The sequence below is a fragment of the Aulonocara sp. 'chitande type north' Nkhata Bay genome, linkage group LG2, assembly GCF_057382095.1.
Source record: "Aulonocara sp. 'chitande type north' Nkhata Bay isolate Kocher_YH1m ecotype deep benthic linkage group LG2, A_spYH_male_GT1.1, whole genome shotgun sequence".
Classification (NCBI taxonomy): domain Eukaryota; kingdom Metazoa; phylum Chordata; class Actinopteri; order Cichliformes; family Cichlidae; genus Aulonocara; species Aulonocara sp. 'chitande type north' Nkhata Bay.
In genome coordinates, this window is record NC_141345.1 from 8,045,400 (window position 1) to 8,061,886 (window position 16,487).

Consider the following 16,487-nt stretch of genomic DNA (forward strand, 5'->3'; position numbering starts at 1 on the left):
CTGAGAACTGGGTGTATCCAGAGATTCAGTTTCTAGCTATTCTGCTTTAGAAACATCAGGACAAGCTTCATGTCGACTCTAGTTCTTTTTTTTTTTTCAGTGCATTTTTTTGGTGCATATGTACGTTACAGGACAAATTCAGATCTGAAAAATTCTGAATTTCCTGTCATTTTGTTTACAATGTGCTTGGTGTGTAAAACCGGTGAGAAGCAAAGCTCCACAGTACATGAGAAAAATATACAAATCTTTGAGACTCCCGACATATTTTTACATGTACTGTTTTCCAAAAAGAGTCCAGTTTTCAGCTTTATTTACTTTATTGGCTTCTATTAGTATATAAAAACATGTCTATTTACTAACTAATTATATTCAGTTCTGTGCTGAAAATGATTCATTCCAATCTAATGTAATATGAGTGTGACCTGTAAGGAAAGTGCAGTTTGTCCTCATCCAGACGCGAAACTTTAGTTCTATTTTAAATCACCAAAACAGCCTCCTGCAGGTGTTTTATAAAGAGCCTACAGTAACATAAGACTGGTGCAAAACTGCCTTCATGTTCAGGGAAAGACATTTAAAAAATATAATATGAATCTTTTCATGGCATCTGTTTGATCTAAAACAGGGAAAAAACTATTTTGCACATTTTGCATACCACAGACCTAAAACTCGTGGATGTCAGTGACCTGTGCAAAGGTGTGGACGGCTTACGGCTGATAAATCTACTGCTTGTCATTCTTTTTTCTGACCTGAGCTGAAGGTAAACAGCACCTACGATAGGTGGACCAGAGTTCAGGAGATCAGTGACCCCACTCGGGTTCAAATCTCTGGATTCTCAACAGGTTAAAGTCAGCTAGAATACTCAACTGTGCACCCACAGGCACAGTATAGCTGATAGAAATTTAGTCACATAGTCCAAGTGACAGCAGCTCACGTATATGGGCTCAGAGGGGTGTGTGCGTTTGTGCGCGTGTGTGTAACCAGGTGTAGAGCTGTCACTGAAGGAGAAAATTAGTCAGAAAATGACAGCAGCGTACCTGAGTGAGCAGACACAAACTTCAAAAAGTTTGCAACGACACACATTTCACAGAAACTTCACACACGCACAGCCGCGCACACACACACACACACACGAAGCTATTTTCACTGCGGTGAAGCCTCAGTGACTGCATGATATTTAATTATACTGATAAAAAAAGACTAAGCGCTCTGAGTCGCTGTCCTTTTCTTTTCATCTCCAGGTCAATTTGAACGCTCGGAAATGTTTGCATTTCACATCCTTTGACCTTTGATCCTCTGAGTTTATTCTTAAAAACTGTTCAATTGCCAGAACAAACACTGAAAGTTAAGGTCAAAGAACGGGTCTATATCAAGCATGAGCCCCAGTGGTCGATTCTTTATGAACCAATGGGCCACGTTAACGACGAGCTAGTCCATCTCTATCCCTCACAGTCATGTGGTACATGAAACAATACCCTACAGCGCAGCATCACAACCCTCAAAGAATGGAGTCAGTGTTGCACTGACACCAAATATTCAGATTACTGCACCATGAGTTTTTCTTGAAGTGCAACTAATGGTGGGAAAATTCTTGAGTTGACTGAACCTGTTGATCTAACTTAAACCAGCTCATTGTTGGATCTTCGCATCAGCTGAAATTCTTTTAACTTGATGAGACCGATGCGGACAGTTCCCCGTCTTTGTACTGGTGTGAGAACTCACGCCTTTCACTTAGAAGGAGGAGAAACATTTCAGCACACTCTCTGGGGTGATGCCTTCTACTGAAGTCAATAAGTTAGGGATAATCATCAATATTTCGGAAAGGTTTAAGAAGATTGGGCCTTACTTTAGATTCCACAACAGTCATGTAGAAACATGAGCTAGTTTACTGAGTGCAGGCTCATTAGAGAGGGTTTACTCATCAACACTGCAAACATGTTTATGCTTTCCACGATCAATAATCAAGCAGCTTGAGATGATACATAATTGTGCAATTAAAACTTTGGAAGCAAAGTCAATATGATATCCCCGCTGAGGTCTCCCGTGAAAATAGATACATTAAGGTGTCTCATACAAGGTGCTCAGGAACAAGAGCAAACTTTCTGTGTGTGTGTGTGTGTGTTGCTTTTGGCTTCAGACGTGCAGAAAACAGATGAAAAGAGAAAGTAAAGCTGCGGTACATGATATCAGCACTTATTTATTTTAATAAAAACCTCTGAATACAAAGTACATTCACAGGTACAGTAGCAAGCCACTGAGCTGCTCTGTTGGATTTCTACAGCAAACCAGTGATCACTACAAATATTCAAATTCATACACCATTTTACAACTTTATATCCCATAAACATACCGCTATAAGTCAGAATAAACACACTTTTGTACTTACAAACAAATAATCCTGGTTTTCGGCTGTTATTCATTTGTTACTAAGCTGTAGCACTAACGAACCAACCAGCTGAGTCCTACACAAGTCTATTTACTGGAAGATACAAGAAAGAAAAGCTCTGATTGGCAGGTCAATAAGAGCTTCAGTCGTTAATGATTTGATTAACAGGTCGATAAGGAGTCTAACTGCCTGAATGACAGGATTCACTGGCAGTTAAATCTTAAATGGCCTTAAAAAAAGGAAATCTCCAAGCTATTTGTTGTTAAAATGAGCTTTTTTGGACAGGAGGGGTAAAGGAGGACGTGGAGCTGACTGTGGTTTGGATATGGAGCAGCAGCAGACTTTAAACAGAGAGATCACGACAGAATGATCGCGTCTGAATATTTATGTATTGCGACACAGTATATACTATGATAAAGTTATCAGTTATCTTTTGGTGCTTGTAGTTCTTTAGATAATAATAATAGTTCTGGTTTTAGATACAGGATGATGGCGTTTGCTCAGCACAGCAACCGGAAGCAGAACAAAGCTGCTGTTTTAATTCCATCGAAAGGTTTTTCAGGAATTCATCAACCAATTATAAGAAAATGCTCATAAACTTCAAATAAGTCCATTGACTTTACTAAAAATGTCTCATTTGATAAAACAGAAATTGAATGTGCAAAAAAGAAGAAAGAATCAATAAATTCTAGTAAATTTGTAATTATACAAAGATTTGTTTTATTTTTCTCTGAATTTTAACCTAATGACCTGTAACTTTATCAGTAACCTGAATAAAAAAATGAATGAATGCATCGTCTTTTTCCTTTCTTCTTCATGCAGCAGTTTTCTCCAGCTTTCAGTCTCTGAGCTCGGCGCAACTTCTACACTGGAAACATAGATTAAACTGATTTTCATTTTATCATCTGACTCCAGTTTACAAGACAAACAAGAGGACATCTGAATGTAAGAGTGTGGCCAGTCAATTCTAAATCAATTATAAAGGAAGTGAAGTGGCAGGAGTGAGTTTCTGTCCACCCTGACAAGCCTTTCTGTCGGCCTGTGAGAGAAAGCAGGTTGGCTGATTATCTGCCAATCACCCTGTCCTCCGAACCCTGACTGTCACTCATCAACTCCAGGCACGGGGGCTACAGAAAAAGGAAACAAAGGTCAATAAATCTTCTTGATGCATTCTCAATCATCCAGGAAAGTAAATCTCCAAAAGTTGACTCTGTTCATCTGAATGTAGCGTTTTGTGGGAGAAACGTTTCGTCACTCATCCAAGTGACTTCTTCAGTCTCAGCTGACTGCAGGTTTCCCCAGTCTTATAAACAGTTCATTTGCATAATGACTGAAACCAGCCCACTGAAGGAACAATGGGCTGGGAGGTCAGTTCCTTAATCGTAATTATGCAAATTCTCATGACCATTGATCAACAACCACTGACCAAAGCCCACTGATCAATGGCTATGAGTACCATTCACATAGAGTTAGGGAATGGCTGCAATCACAGCATTGTAAGATGGTGACAGATGTACCCTTAGGCCCCCTCCTCGATTCAGAGATGGTCTTTCCCTTTTCACGTAAATGGCCTCCTTGACTCCGCGCTCAAACCAGCGTTCCTCCCTGTCCAGGATGTGTACATCCTCATCATTGAAAGAGTGTCCACTGGCCTGTAGGTGTAAATAGACTGCAGAGTCCTGGCCTGACGAGGTAGCTCTTCTGTGTTGTGCCATCCGCTTCGCCAAAGGTTGTTTGGTTTCCCTGATGTATAAATCATGGCAATCCTCCTGGCACTTAACAGCGTACACTATGTGACTCTGTTTGTGTTGGAGGACCCGATCCTTGGGGTGGACCAGTTTTTGGCACAGCGTGTTTTGGGGTTTAAAAGCCACAGAGACCCAGTGTTTAGAAAAAATGCATCTTAACTGCTCTGATATTCCTGCCACATATGGGATCACTACAGGTTTTCGCTTGGGCAGCGGTTGTCCTTCTCTCCTGGATCGGCTGGAGCTTTCTTTAGGTGCCTTTCCAGCTTTGACAAAAGTCCAGCTGGGATAACCACATTTACTCAGGGCCTTCTTGATGTGCTGTTCTTCTGCCTCCCTGGCCGCTGTGTCAGTGGGGATGGTGTTCGCTCTGTGTTGTAGCATCCTGATGACACCCAGTTTGTGCTCCAGTGGATGATGAGAGTCAAACCTTAAATACTGATCCGTATGTGTAGGTTTACGGTACACGTCAGCTTTTAGATGTCCCAAATTACTGATGGAAATTTCACAGTCTAAGAAGGCTAACCTGCCACTTTTCATATCCTCCCTGGTGACGGTGTCGGTCCACCGAGTTAATGTGATCCGTGAAATGTAGTATGTCCTGAGATTTGATTTTCACCCAGGTGTCATCCACATATCTGAACCAATGGCTTGGTGGTGTTCCAGGGTAGGATAGCAAAGCCATCTTTTCCACTTCTTCCATGTACAAATTGGCCACGATGGGTGAAACTGGGGAGCCCATGGCGCACCCATGTTTCTGCCTGTAGAACTGACCCTTGTATGTGAAGTAGGTGGAATGAAGACACAGTTCCAAAAGCAAACACACTTGGTCGATGCTGAGAGTGGTCCTGTTGCTGAGGTTGGTGTCATCCTGTAATCTTTTACGGACTACCTCCAACGCTTCCGTGACTGGGATGCAAGTGAAGAGAGATGTAACGTCGTACGAGACCATTGTTTCATCTGACTCCATAATAACATTTCTCACCTTCTCAACAACTGGATGTGGTGTTCAGAGCTGCCCACCAGCGGGTTGAGGATCGAAGCCAGAAACTTGGAGATGTTATAGGTGACCAAGTTGATCATGCAGACAATCGGTCTTAAAGGTGCACCCTGTTTATGTATTTTCGGTAAACCATACAGACTTGGTGTAGACTCCCTTGGGTATAGCCTGTGATGCGAGGTCCGGTCAATAGCCTTGTCTTGTTCTAACTGCTTCAGACAGTCTATCACCCTCTTCCTGTAGCCACTTCCTTGGTCTCGTTTCAGGGGCTCATAAGTATTTTCGTCACTGAGTTGTGACAAATTTTTCTCATGATAGCCTTTCTGGTTTAGCAGTACTGTGCACCTACCCTTGTCTGCTGGAAGGATGATAATGTTGTTGTCATCACTAAGTGATGTGAGTGCCTTCCTCTCCTCCATGGTGATGTTGGATGCTGGGGGCTTTGCGTTGCTGAGACAGGCCGAAACTTTCGTCCGTAGTTGCTCTGCTTCCACTTCTGCAATATTGTTGTTACGAATTGCTGTTTCTGTGGCTGCGATCAGCTCCACTAGTGGGATTTGTCTTGGTGTGACAGCAAAATCCAACCCTTTAGCAAGGATGTTTTTCTTTGTTTTGGTGAGCTGTCTGTCAGACAAATTCTTCACCCACTTATCCACATCCTCGGTGTTGCATCCTTGTCTCTTCTGGTCACTGAGGACACTCTCCATATTTTGTGGTGGTTTCCGACGTACAACAAGTAAGTCAAACTTCCTTTGTTGCCTGGTCTTAGACTTCTTGTGCTGTGCTAGACGAGCCATTTATAAGATTGGGGGAACCTGCAGTCAGCTGAGACTGAAGAAGTCACTTGGATGAGTGACGAAACTTTTCTCCCACAAAACGCTATGTCCAGATGAACAGAATCAACTTTTGGAGAAAGGTCAATAAAGTTCAAATATGGCCCATAAAATGTGACTTTTGGGAAACAATGTGTAGTTCTCACACAGAAAAGAAGCTTCAAACCAGCTGATAAAAAGAGGCGACAAGAGCAAAAACCCACAAAAGGCCAATAATCCACTGCGATCGTGACGAGTCCACTTAGGCGTCAGTTACATCCACAAAGAGAACAGTGCAGCGTAGGCGAAAAGGTACAAATCCGCTCCCCAAAAAGTGACCTACCGAGGATGAGGAGGGACAAAAACAAAAAAAAAGATCCCAGAGGAACCAAAGATGATTAACTCCTCGTTATTCGGGAAAATTTCTCCAACCAAAAAATATTTCTTTAATCAGGTTTTTGTTTTTTGATTCTCCTCGATGGGAACTTGTACGAAGTGAAACATGAAGCAAAAAAAGCAGTTCACAACCACCACAGGCAAGGAGGGAAGAGAAAAAATCCTCAGAACTGAAGCAGAGACAGAAAAAGCTTGAGGACTGAATCGGTTTTCTTTTTGTAAATTCAAGGAGGAAAAAAAAAGAAGCTTTAGATGCTCTTTGTGTCTTTAGTTTTGTCTTAAGGCAGTCTTTTATGTCCGGCCCCCTTCTCCAGCTGGGTGCTTGACGACGCTCCACCTACAAGAGGATAGATACGGACGTCTTACACCTCAGGTAACGCAACGTAGATATCACATTCCATGCAAAATGTCTCAGAAATGAGAAAAAAATGCCAAAAAACGTAGGAGTAATTGAAAGCTGGTTGAAGGAAAAATGATGCTTAAAAAAGGAAGCTAATTAAAAAAAAATGTGGGGGCAAAATACGCAAAATGAATTCACTGATCAGTTTGAAAATATCTTTAAAAAAAATAAGTGCACCATTCATAAACTCACATGGCCACAGTTATATACAGCTGTTAAAAAAAAGACCAAATCATTGAGTCTCGCTGATCACATTGGATTCAGTCAAACAACCGTTTTGGTATGAACAGAAATTCAGAAACAGAACTACATGTTTTATAAATCAAGACACGAATATATAAGATTATGTGAACTTTGTTCATTTAGTCAGCCATGACAGTTTGAGACAGGCTAATTGGATAAGCTAGCTTCCGATTTCATTTAAAAGTTTAATTCCTGTTAACGAGCAGTTTAAATAAAGTAATAATAATAATAAAACTATCTTGAGATAAGATAAGATAAGATAAGATAAGATAACTCTTTATTGTCATTGCACAGTCATACATAGTACAGTAGTACAATGAAATTGGAAAAACTGTCCTACGTCGGCACTACATATAACACAACACGACACGATATGACACATCACAACGTAACAAACAACACAACACAGTATATTAACTTAGTATAAAAAAGAAGAATAAGTGTATGTGTATTGCACACTGTTATTATTGCACATTAATTATTATTGCACCTTGTTATAAATATAAATATTATTGTTATCGTTTTAAACATTGTTACCTCCCCCTAAAAAGTCCAGGGAGGTATCCAGTCAGGTCAGCTATTTACATTGATCAGGGCTATTGCCCTGTTGTAAAAGCTGTCCTTGAGTCTATTTGTTCGGGACCTCAGCAGCCTGAACCTCCTGCCAGACGGCAGCAGCTTAAACACCCGGTGTCCTGGGTGTGTGCAGTCCCGTAGGATGCTGCGTGCCCTCTTGAGACAGCGAGTGCTGTACAGGTCCTTCAGGGAGGGAAGAGGATGTCCAATGATTTTTTGGGCCATGTTGATGACCCTCTGGAGTGCCTTTCTGTGTGCTGTGGTGCAGCTGGAGAACCACACACCGATGCAATATGTCAGCACACTTTCAATGGAGCAGCGGTAGAAGACGGTCAGCAGCTCCTTCTTCAGGTCCATTTTTCTGAGGATTCTCAGAAAGTGGAGACGCTGTTGGGCCTTCTTTAAGACCGCAGAGGTGTTAGAGCTCCATTGGAGGTCTGTGTCTATGTGCACACCCAGAAACTTGAAACTGGAGACCCTTTCCACGCACTCCCCGTTGATGCTGACAGGCTGCAGCTCGGACTTCCTCCTTCTGAAGTCAACTACCAGTTCTTTTGTTTTGGTGGTATTGAGGTCCAGGTTGTTGTCTGCACACCAATCTGACAGCCTCTGAACTTCAGCTCTGTATGCAGTCTTATCTCCCCCTGAGATACCCATAGTAAGACCACATCTGGATCCCCTTCAGTTCGCTTATCAGCCTCGTCTCGGAACAGAGGACGCCATCATCTACCTGCTCAATCATGTCTACACCCATCTGGACCAGCCGGCGAGCACTGTGAGGGTCATGTTTTTTGACTTTTCCAGTGCTTTCAACACCATCAGGCCGACCCTCCTGGGTGATAAGTTAGCAGCGATGCAGGTGGATGCTTCTCTGGTGTCCTGGATTGTTGATTACCTGACAGGAAGACCACAATATGTACGTCTCCCACAGTGTGTGTCTGACAAGGTGATTAGCAACACAGGGGCACCACAGGGGACTGTCCTCTCCCCCTTCCTCTTCACCCTCTACACCACAGACTTCAGCCACTGCACAGAGACCTGCCATCTTCAGAAGTTTTCTGATGACTCTGCGGTGGTTGGATGCATCAGCAGGGATGATGAGACAGAGTACCGGGCTGTGGTCGACTCCTTTGTCACGTGGTGTGAGCAGAATCATCTGCAGCTCAACGTGGCAAAGACCAAGGAACTGATCGTGGACTTCAGGAAGACCAGGAAACACTTGACCCCTGTTTCAATCCAGGGGGTCAGTGTTGACATTGTGGAGGACTATAAATACCTTGGAGTACACATTGACAATAAACTGGACTGGGCTAAAAACACCACAGCACTTTACAGGAAGGGCCAGAGTCGTCTCTATTTTTTGAGGCAACTGAGGTCCTTCAACATATGCCAGAAAATGCTGAGGATTTTCTATGAGTCTGTTGTGGCCAGTGCGATCCTCTATGCTGTTGCATGCTGGGGGAGCAGGCTGAGGGTCGCAGATGCCAACAGACTTAATAAACTGATCCGTAAGGCCAGCAATGTTGTGGGGATGGAGCTGGACTCCCTCAAGGTGGTGTCGGAGAGGCGGATGCTGTCCAAGATAAAGACAATGTTGGATAACACCTCCCACCCACTCCATGACATGTTGGTCAGTCACAGGAGCTCGTTCAGTGAGAGACTGAGATTACCGAAAAGCACCACTGAACGACACAGGAAATCATTCCTGCCTGTGGCCATCTCCCTGTACAACGCATCCACTTAACACACTGTTTGCTGCTACAGCTACACATGTTTCTTTTCCAACTATTCATTTATAAGTGACTTATGTATGTATGTATGTATATATATGTATATATTGTACTATTCTTAGTTAGCGTATTGTCTGTCTTGTCTTAATGTTGGTTTAAAATGGAGCACTGTAACAAAAAATAATTTCCCCCAGGGATCAATAAAGTATTCTGATTCTGATTCTGATTCTGATGAGCCCCACCACAGTGGTATCATCTGCAAACTTGATGACTGTGTTGTCTGGGTGGGAACTAACACAGTCATGTGTGTACAGAGTGTACAGTAGGGGACTCAGTACACAGCCTTGTGGAGAGCCGGTGTTGAGGCTGAGGGCTGAGGAAAGATGAGGCCCCACTCTAACTCTCTGTACACGGTCTGAGAGGAAGTCTCTGATCCAGCGGCAGGTGGTGGAAGGAAGTCCAATTTCCAGCAGTTTATCTATTAGTCTGTCCGGGAGTATCGTATTGAAAGCAGAGCTAAAGTCAACAAAGAGCAGCCTGGCGTAACGGCCCTGCACTTCCAGGTGAGAGATGGTGGTGTGGAGCGTTGTAGCAATGGCATCTTCAGTTGATCTGTTAGCTCTGTATGCAAACTGGAGCGGGTCGAGTGTGGGTGGCAGGCAGGACATGATGTGACGTCGGACCAGTTTCTCAAAGCACTTCATTATAACAGGTGTTAGAGCAACTGGTCGGTAGTCGTTGAGGCTGCTAATGTTAGTACGCTTTGGCAGTGGGACAATTGTGGCTGACTTTAGGCACGGCGGGATGCAGGACTGGGACAGTGAAGTGTTGAAGATCTTAGTGAAGACCCCAGCCAGCTGGTCTGCACACTCTTTTAGGACCTTTGCGGTTACCCCATCTGGTCCGGTGGCCTTCCTGGGGTTCACTGCCCTCAGTGTGCGCCTCACCTCATATTCCTGCACTATGAGGCTTGGGCTGCTGCTGTCCGATGTTTTTGCTGCTGCTGCCTCTGGTCCCTTCACCTCAAAGCGTGCGAAGAAGTGGTTCAGCTCCTCTGCAAGCTCCGCGTTACCCTCAGTCAACGTGGTATTGCCAGGTTTGTAGTTGGTTAAGTGCTGAACTCCCTGCCATACCTGTCGTGAGTTGTTGGTGGTGAAGTGGTCTTCGATCCTTCTCTTGTACGCTGCCTTGGCCTCTCTGATGCCTCTTTTCAACTGAGATCTGGCTGCACTGTACTGCATACCATCACCGGATCTAAAAGCGGCGTCACGTTGCTTCAGCAGGACCTGGACCTCTTTAGTCATCCAGGGTTTCTGGTTGGAATACACCCGGAGATGTTTGTCCACAGTGACACTGTTGACACAGAAGTTAATATATGAGAGCACTGATGTTGTGTGCTCTTCAAGGTCCTGATGTTCGAACACGCTCCAGTCCGTGTTTTCAAAACAGTCCTGCAGCTGATGTGATGCACCTTCTGGCCAGGTTTTCACAGTTTTTGTGACTGGGGGGGCTCTTCTCCTAATGGGAGTGTATGCAGGGATCAACAGCATGGACATGTGGTCTGACAAACCTAGATGTGGTAGAGGGGTTGCTCTGTAGCCTTTTTGGATGTTGCTGTAGGCTTTATCCAATGTGTTTTTCCCCCTCGTTGCACATTTAATATGCTGTTCAAATCTGGGGAATACTGACCTTAAATCAGCATGGTTGAAGTCCCCAGCTATAATGTGCACTGCGTTTGGATGGGAGTTCTGCTGGTTGCTTATTGTCTTGTGCAGCTCCTCCATGGCAGAGTTAGCATTAGCATCGGGTGGTACATACACGGCCGTTACCATGACAACAGTAAACTCGCGAGGTATGTAGACGGGTCTGCACTTCACAGTCAAGTATTCCAAATCCGGGGAACAGTGGCTGTCTACAGTCTTTGTGTTTTTGCACCAGCTGTCATTGGTGTAGATGCATAAACCCCCTCCTTTGATCTTACCGGAGTGGCCGTTCCTGTCGTGACGGTGAACCGTGCGGCCTGCTAGCTCAATAGTCGAGTCCGGAATTGATGGCTGCAGCCAAGTCTCTGTGAGTAATATTATGCTGCTGTCCCGTACACACTTATTGACTGCAATTTGTAATCTCAGTTCGTCGATTTTGTTGGTTATGGACCTGAGCCGAGTGGAGTGGAGGTTTGCAAAAGCTCACGTTAACGTTTGCTAATTGTTCTGTCATTGTTGGCCCGAGTCAGGTGGACCGAGTTCGGTTTTGCACATTTCTGTCAGGCCAGGTTCTGCATGAACGCACACGTATGCCTTGCACCCTCAGTCATTTAAATGATTACACTATTACTGGTAGCTTGTGAGTCTTTGGCTTTGAATTTTCCGTACAAAGAAATATTGAAGATTCATAGAAATGCACTTTTGCACCATTGTTCTAAACGTCGTCACCTGAGAAGGTGCGGATAAAACAGGAATGTGGGTAAAGGCTGCTGAAGCTCTCCATGCTCTCATGGCTGTTTATTCTTTTGCACTCCGGGTGTTTGATTATTGTCACTCTGGTGTAGCCCATGTCTACAGCTCTGATCCAAATACCCCTCCAAACATTTCTGCTGCTTTACATGCAGTGTTTGTGCAAGTATACATGCTGATCCTCATTACTGATACCTCAGGCACCTGTGAATACAGTGACAGAAAGAGGTCTCACAGAGCCACAGCTCACTTGCATTGCAGTTGTTAGCTAGCCATGTGGACAGGCTGTTTACAGGTGTGACTCTGGAGCCCCTCCTACAGCACTGCTCGTGCCGTTATGTCTTTATAATTATCTACAACTAATTCTGCGTATTTCTACATAAAGCTACTTTCGGCTGCTCCCTCACTGACAAAGGACCGCCACAGCGGAAAGCTCCACATGTTTGATGCCGGATGTCCTTCCTGATACAACCCCAAAGGAATCTGATCTCCTGCTGGGAGATCGCTTTTTAAGCGAATGTGTAAACCACCGCACTATACGCACTTCTGCACAGGGTTCTTACTGTATATACTTTACAATCAACTGTCATAATAATTATGATAATCATAATAAAAACATGCAAAATAAAAAACATGTAACTTATAATCCGACTTATAATCACTTTTATTGTAAATGTGGTAGTTGAAGTTCATTGGATTGCTTTAATTTTACATGCAAACTACACAATCACCTGAGATTGCTCTGCTTGAGAGTGACCAATCACCAAAGGTCCATTCAGGCTCAATATTAAGGCATTTCTAATGCCATCAAAAGTGAATATAAAGGCTCATAAACGGAATTAGATACAGCTAACATCTCTGCAGTAAGTTCATTGTTGTTTGAGGTGAATAACCTCAGACGGCCGTCTGGAGGTCAACGCACAAAAAATCTCTTCTTGTTCAACCTGAATGCGCCTCAATAGTCTGCTACAGTCGCAGTATTATGAATATTTAACCCTTTAAGACCTACCATAGAACCAAGTCCGCCAGAGCTTATATTATATTTTTACATGCTGTGGAGCCATTTTTGGGAGCATTTCAAGTTGCTATACATCAATACAACCATTATAGCCCAGATTTTAATAATATGTATTCATTAAGTGCATAGTAATTACATAAATTGCAAAAAAGTGCAATAAACTACAAAAAAATTGAAAATCGTTTTTGATTTTTTAACATATATTTGTAGTTAGAGAAATTTAAGAGTCTTATCCCTCAAAACTGTAAATACAAAAAAGTTGCACAAAATAGTTTCCCACCACAGGAAATTTATTTTGAGTGTCTTCATAGTTTTATTTTTGAAATACACCAATTTTTATACACTGCAGGAAAAATGAAAATAAATATTATACTGCAAATTTGCAAAAAAGCAGCATATGCATCAAAATAAACTATTTCCAGCAGTGCAATATGAGTCCTAAGAATCCCAGAAACGACACAGAAAGTCATAAAGTCAAAGATAACTTTTAAAAAGAGCAGTATAGGCCCTGAGGCCCTGATCGCAAAAAAGACTACATTTCCGCGAAAATGACGTCACTTCCGGTTTCGGGCAGGTAATGGCGGAAATGCAAAAGTTCGCGCTGACGTCTATTCCAACGTAGGAAGTGTTTTGAACAGCTGATCAGATCGGTAAAGCGTGTTTCTGGAATATTATGTTTTTGTTCCTGCAAGCGCTTTTTATGCAGTTTTTGCAAAGCTTTATGTGGAAGGAAACCGTGACCTAGGACAAGCTGATGGCATCAGATGTAAGTACAACTCCTCCGGTTTCATATGCAAAAAAAATTTTTGCGCTAGCTTACGTGGTTGCAGTGCTACTGGGATTTAAAAATAGTTACGCATAACAGAGCGTTCCCGCTCCGATCGGCTCTAAAGGGTTAATTCAATACACTGTGGGTGTGTGTTTATGTGTCAAGGCATTAGTGACCTTCAAGTAATGAATCGGGCTGAATCAAGTTGTACAATGAACCTGGAGGAACGTATAGACCCACACGTGCACACATACTTGCACACACACGTGCACACGCACACGCTGCAGCAATTGGCTGTGCTGTGATCTAGCATTGACTTTAGATTTTAACAGTAGTGAAGTGCGATATTTAAGCATGTATCCATGGCCAGAGGTGCTGCTGCACTTTTCAGGGATTACAGTCTCTAAGTAAGGTCTTCCTCATCTCTCTCTTTTTCTTTTTATTCTATTTTTCTTGCTCTGTACATTTTTCGTCTTTTCCTAGAGCTCCCCCTCTGGATTGTTAGCTCTTCTTCACCTCACGCACTCCTTTCTTTTCCTTGATCTTCCTGCTCTTTCCTCTGCGTCCCTTCTTATTAATACATTCTCCTCCTTGAATTAAGGAGGAAGTCTCCCTGTTCCTCCTCTTGAATTCTGCCTCCTCGTCCTCCTCCCTACCATCATGGCAGCATCTGTTCATAATGAAAGACACAGTTGGACATCGTTCTCGTTTAGCGCCTCCTCCACGCTACCTGCTCCAGAGGTTACCTCCCGCCGGGCGCGTTTGTTAGACATCATCAGCACTTCCCAGCAACCTTCCCTCCCTTCCTCCCTGCCACCTTCTCCTCCTCCAGATGTCATTGATCTAGAAGTGGGTCACAACAGCGCTGAATCAAAGCTAGGTTACACAAGGCTCCGAGGCAGATACTGTATGTAATTTTAGCATGGGTTAACATTTATGCGGGAGAATGCGAAATGCTACGAGTGTTGTTTGGAGCATAGAGACTGAAGCCTGAAGACCTGACAGGTGCTGAAAGGTGCAGAAGATCTTGGCCTTTAAGCCGCATGAGTCTATAAATAGGACTTTAATTTGGAATGTGTAGCTCTAAATCAGGCAGGTTGGTCTTTTAGCTTAACATGTAACTATGTTCTTTATAAATTAATCGTGGAATCCTAGACTGAAAAATTCATAATCGTACACCGAGCTCAGAATCAGTCAATAAAAATATTATTAGAATTTACTAAATGGCCTAAAACAGATCAACTGTTTTTTATATTTCCCTGTTATGTTCTGTTCAAAGTGAATTTCAGTCTATGCAAAGGTATGAATCATGACCCGTAGAATTTTGTGGCAAAGTGTCTAAAATGACCCACAAAACACACAAAATATTTCTCTTCTGCAAGTAATAAAGCCTTAAGGACATTTTAAAATCATAATTAAAAACGTTCAAGTGATTAAAACATATTAATAAAAAAAGCTTGGATGTTCATTCTCAATCTTTGCATATTGGCCTTAAAATACTCTAAATTTACAGGTAGCCTTCTGTTTTGAAACCATCTGAACAAGAAGGTTGTGAAAGGCGATAAAAGCTAACAGGAAGCTGCTCATTACTGAACCTTGTGTTTAAAAGACGAGCATTTAAAGGACAGCTGCCATTTTTTTAAAATCTTTTTATCAAAGCTATAAAAGGACAGTTTCAAAACTGGATGCTTGTACAAAACTACACGTTGCTCAATAATAATGCAACATGCAATGTGTGCAGATGATCTTTAGAAGCGTGGTTTGAAAAATCTGCCCGTGGAAAGTAACAGAAAGCCACTTGTCCTCACTTCATTTAAAGTGCCCTTTAGCAAGGCTCTTAAACTCAAACTACAGCAGAGGAGGTGCTCAATGGTCATCAGACTGTGGCTGTACTGGAGCCACAAAACTGGATGCGCCGCGTACACATCAGCCACCCTGACCTAATATGTCTCCTTTACACTTTTGGAGTGGCCCTCCAATCAGAGAACCAAAGGGGTTATGGACATCTTACTCACTTACCCAGTGAGTAAGATGTCATTAAACATAAAAAAAAAAATGATAGAAGAGCAGAAATTAGATTTTTTTTAAAAATGAGTATCCACTAGAAATTCAGCTGGGAAAACAACAAATTAAAAGGAATTCAAAATAAAATACGAATACATCACAGTCAGGAGGAGAAACTCCCTTTAACAGAAAGGAAAAGTCATCTGCAGTGACATGTTTACTTTAAGAGAGTCCAGCTCAGAACTTTAGCCTCAGTTTTTTTATCCTTATATTGCAGTTATCATAAGATAAAGTTATCAATGAGATAAAATTGGACGTTTCTTTCCTTCTACTCACACATTTCAGGTACAAACAAAAGAAAACAGTAGAACTGAATAAGCGCTTCAAAGTAGACTATTTTCACAAAATCATTATGATTTACAAGGTTTGTTTGATGGAAGATCCATCCAAGTTGATATACCGTGCTCACAATAAAGTAATGCACAGTTCCATTAGGGATAAATACCGCAGCGGGACGCGGATCGTGGGGCTGTGTCACAGCCTCTAATCAGGCTGTTGAACCGCAAAGTGAAAGTGAAATTTCTGTCCTCCTGTTTGGTGCAGACTAAGCATGCAGCACTTTATGAGTTTATAAAGTCAAGATAGTTGCCCTTGCTGCTTACTGTGGATAAATTGAGTTTCATTGAGCAAACAAACACCAAGGTTCTGTTCACAGAGAGAGGTTATGAAGCCTTAAGTCAATCCATCTGTTCAAAGAGCAAGTTAAAAACACAAAACTCTCTCGAGCATTTCAACACCAGCCTTCCTCTGAGAACAAAGCTTCAAACAGTCAAACATTCAAACCTCGACTAAAGGCTATTGAAAATATTCCAGAGAGGAGAGCTGTGCATTTTTGCTTTTGTTCTTTAACTTTGAGTTGTTAACCAGAAGGACAAAAAGGCCCGGCAATTGAAGC

The 16,487-nt window shown here is 42.7% G+C and overlaps 1 protein-coding gene across 4 annotated transcripts in view; it reads right to left on the bottom strand.

Annotated features, from left to right (window-relative positions):
* The window catches only part of LOC147337394 (protocadherin-1-like), a 231,765-nt gene that overhangs the window by 55,381 nt on the left and 159,897 nt on the right, over positions 1-16,487 (bottom strand). Inside the window, exons 5-6 of one of the 4 annotated variants that reach the window (XR_015130823.1) lie at positions 6,111-6,676; positions 2,191-3,510 (exon numbers count right to left, since the gene is read on the bottom strand). The exons of 2 other annotated variants lie outside the window; for them this stretch is intronic. Coding sequence is in view for 1 of the 2 variants with exons in the window: in XM_086304709.1 (XP_086160835.1) it covers positions 6,618-6,676 (59 nt within the window). In the remaining variant the exon portion in view is untranslated. Of the gene's footprint in view, positions 1-2,190; positions 6,677-16,487 lie in introns of those variants that run through there. One more of the 4 variants, XM_086304709.1, reaches the window with a different exon arrangement.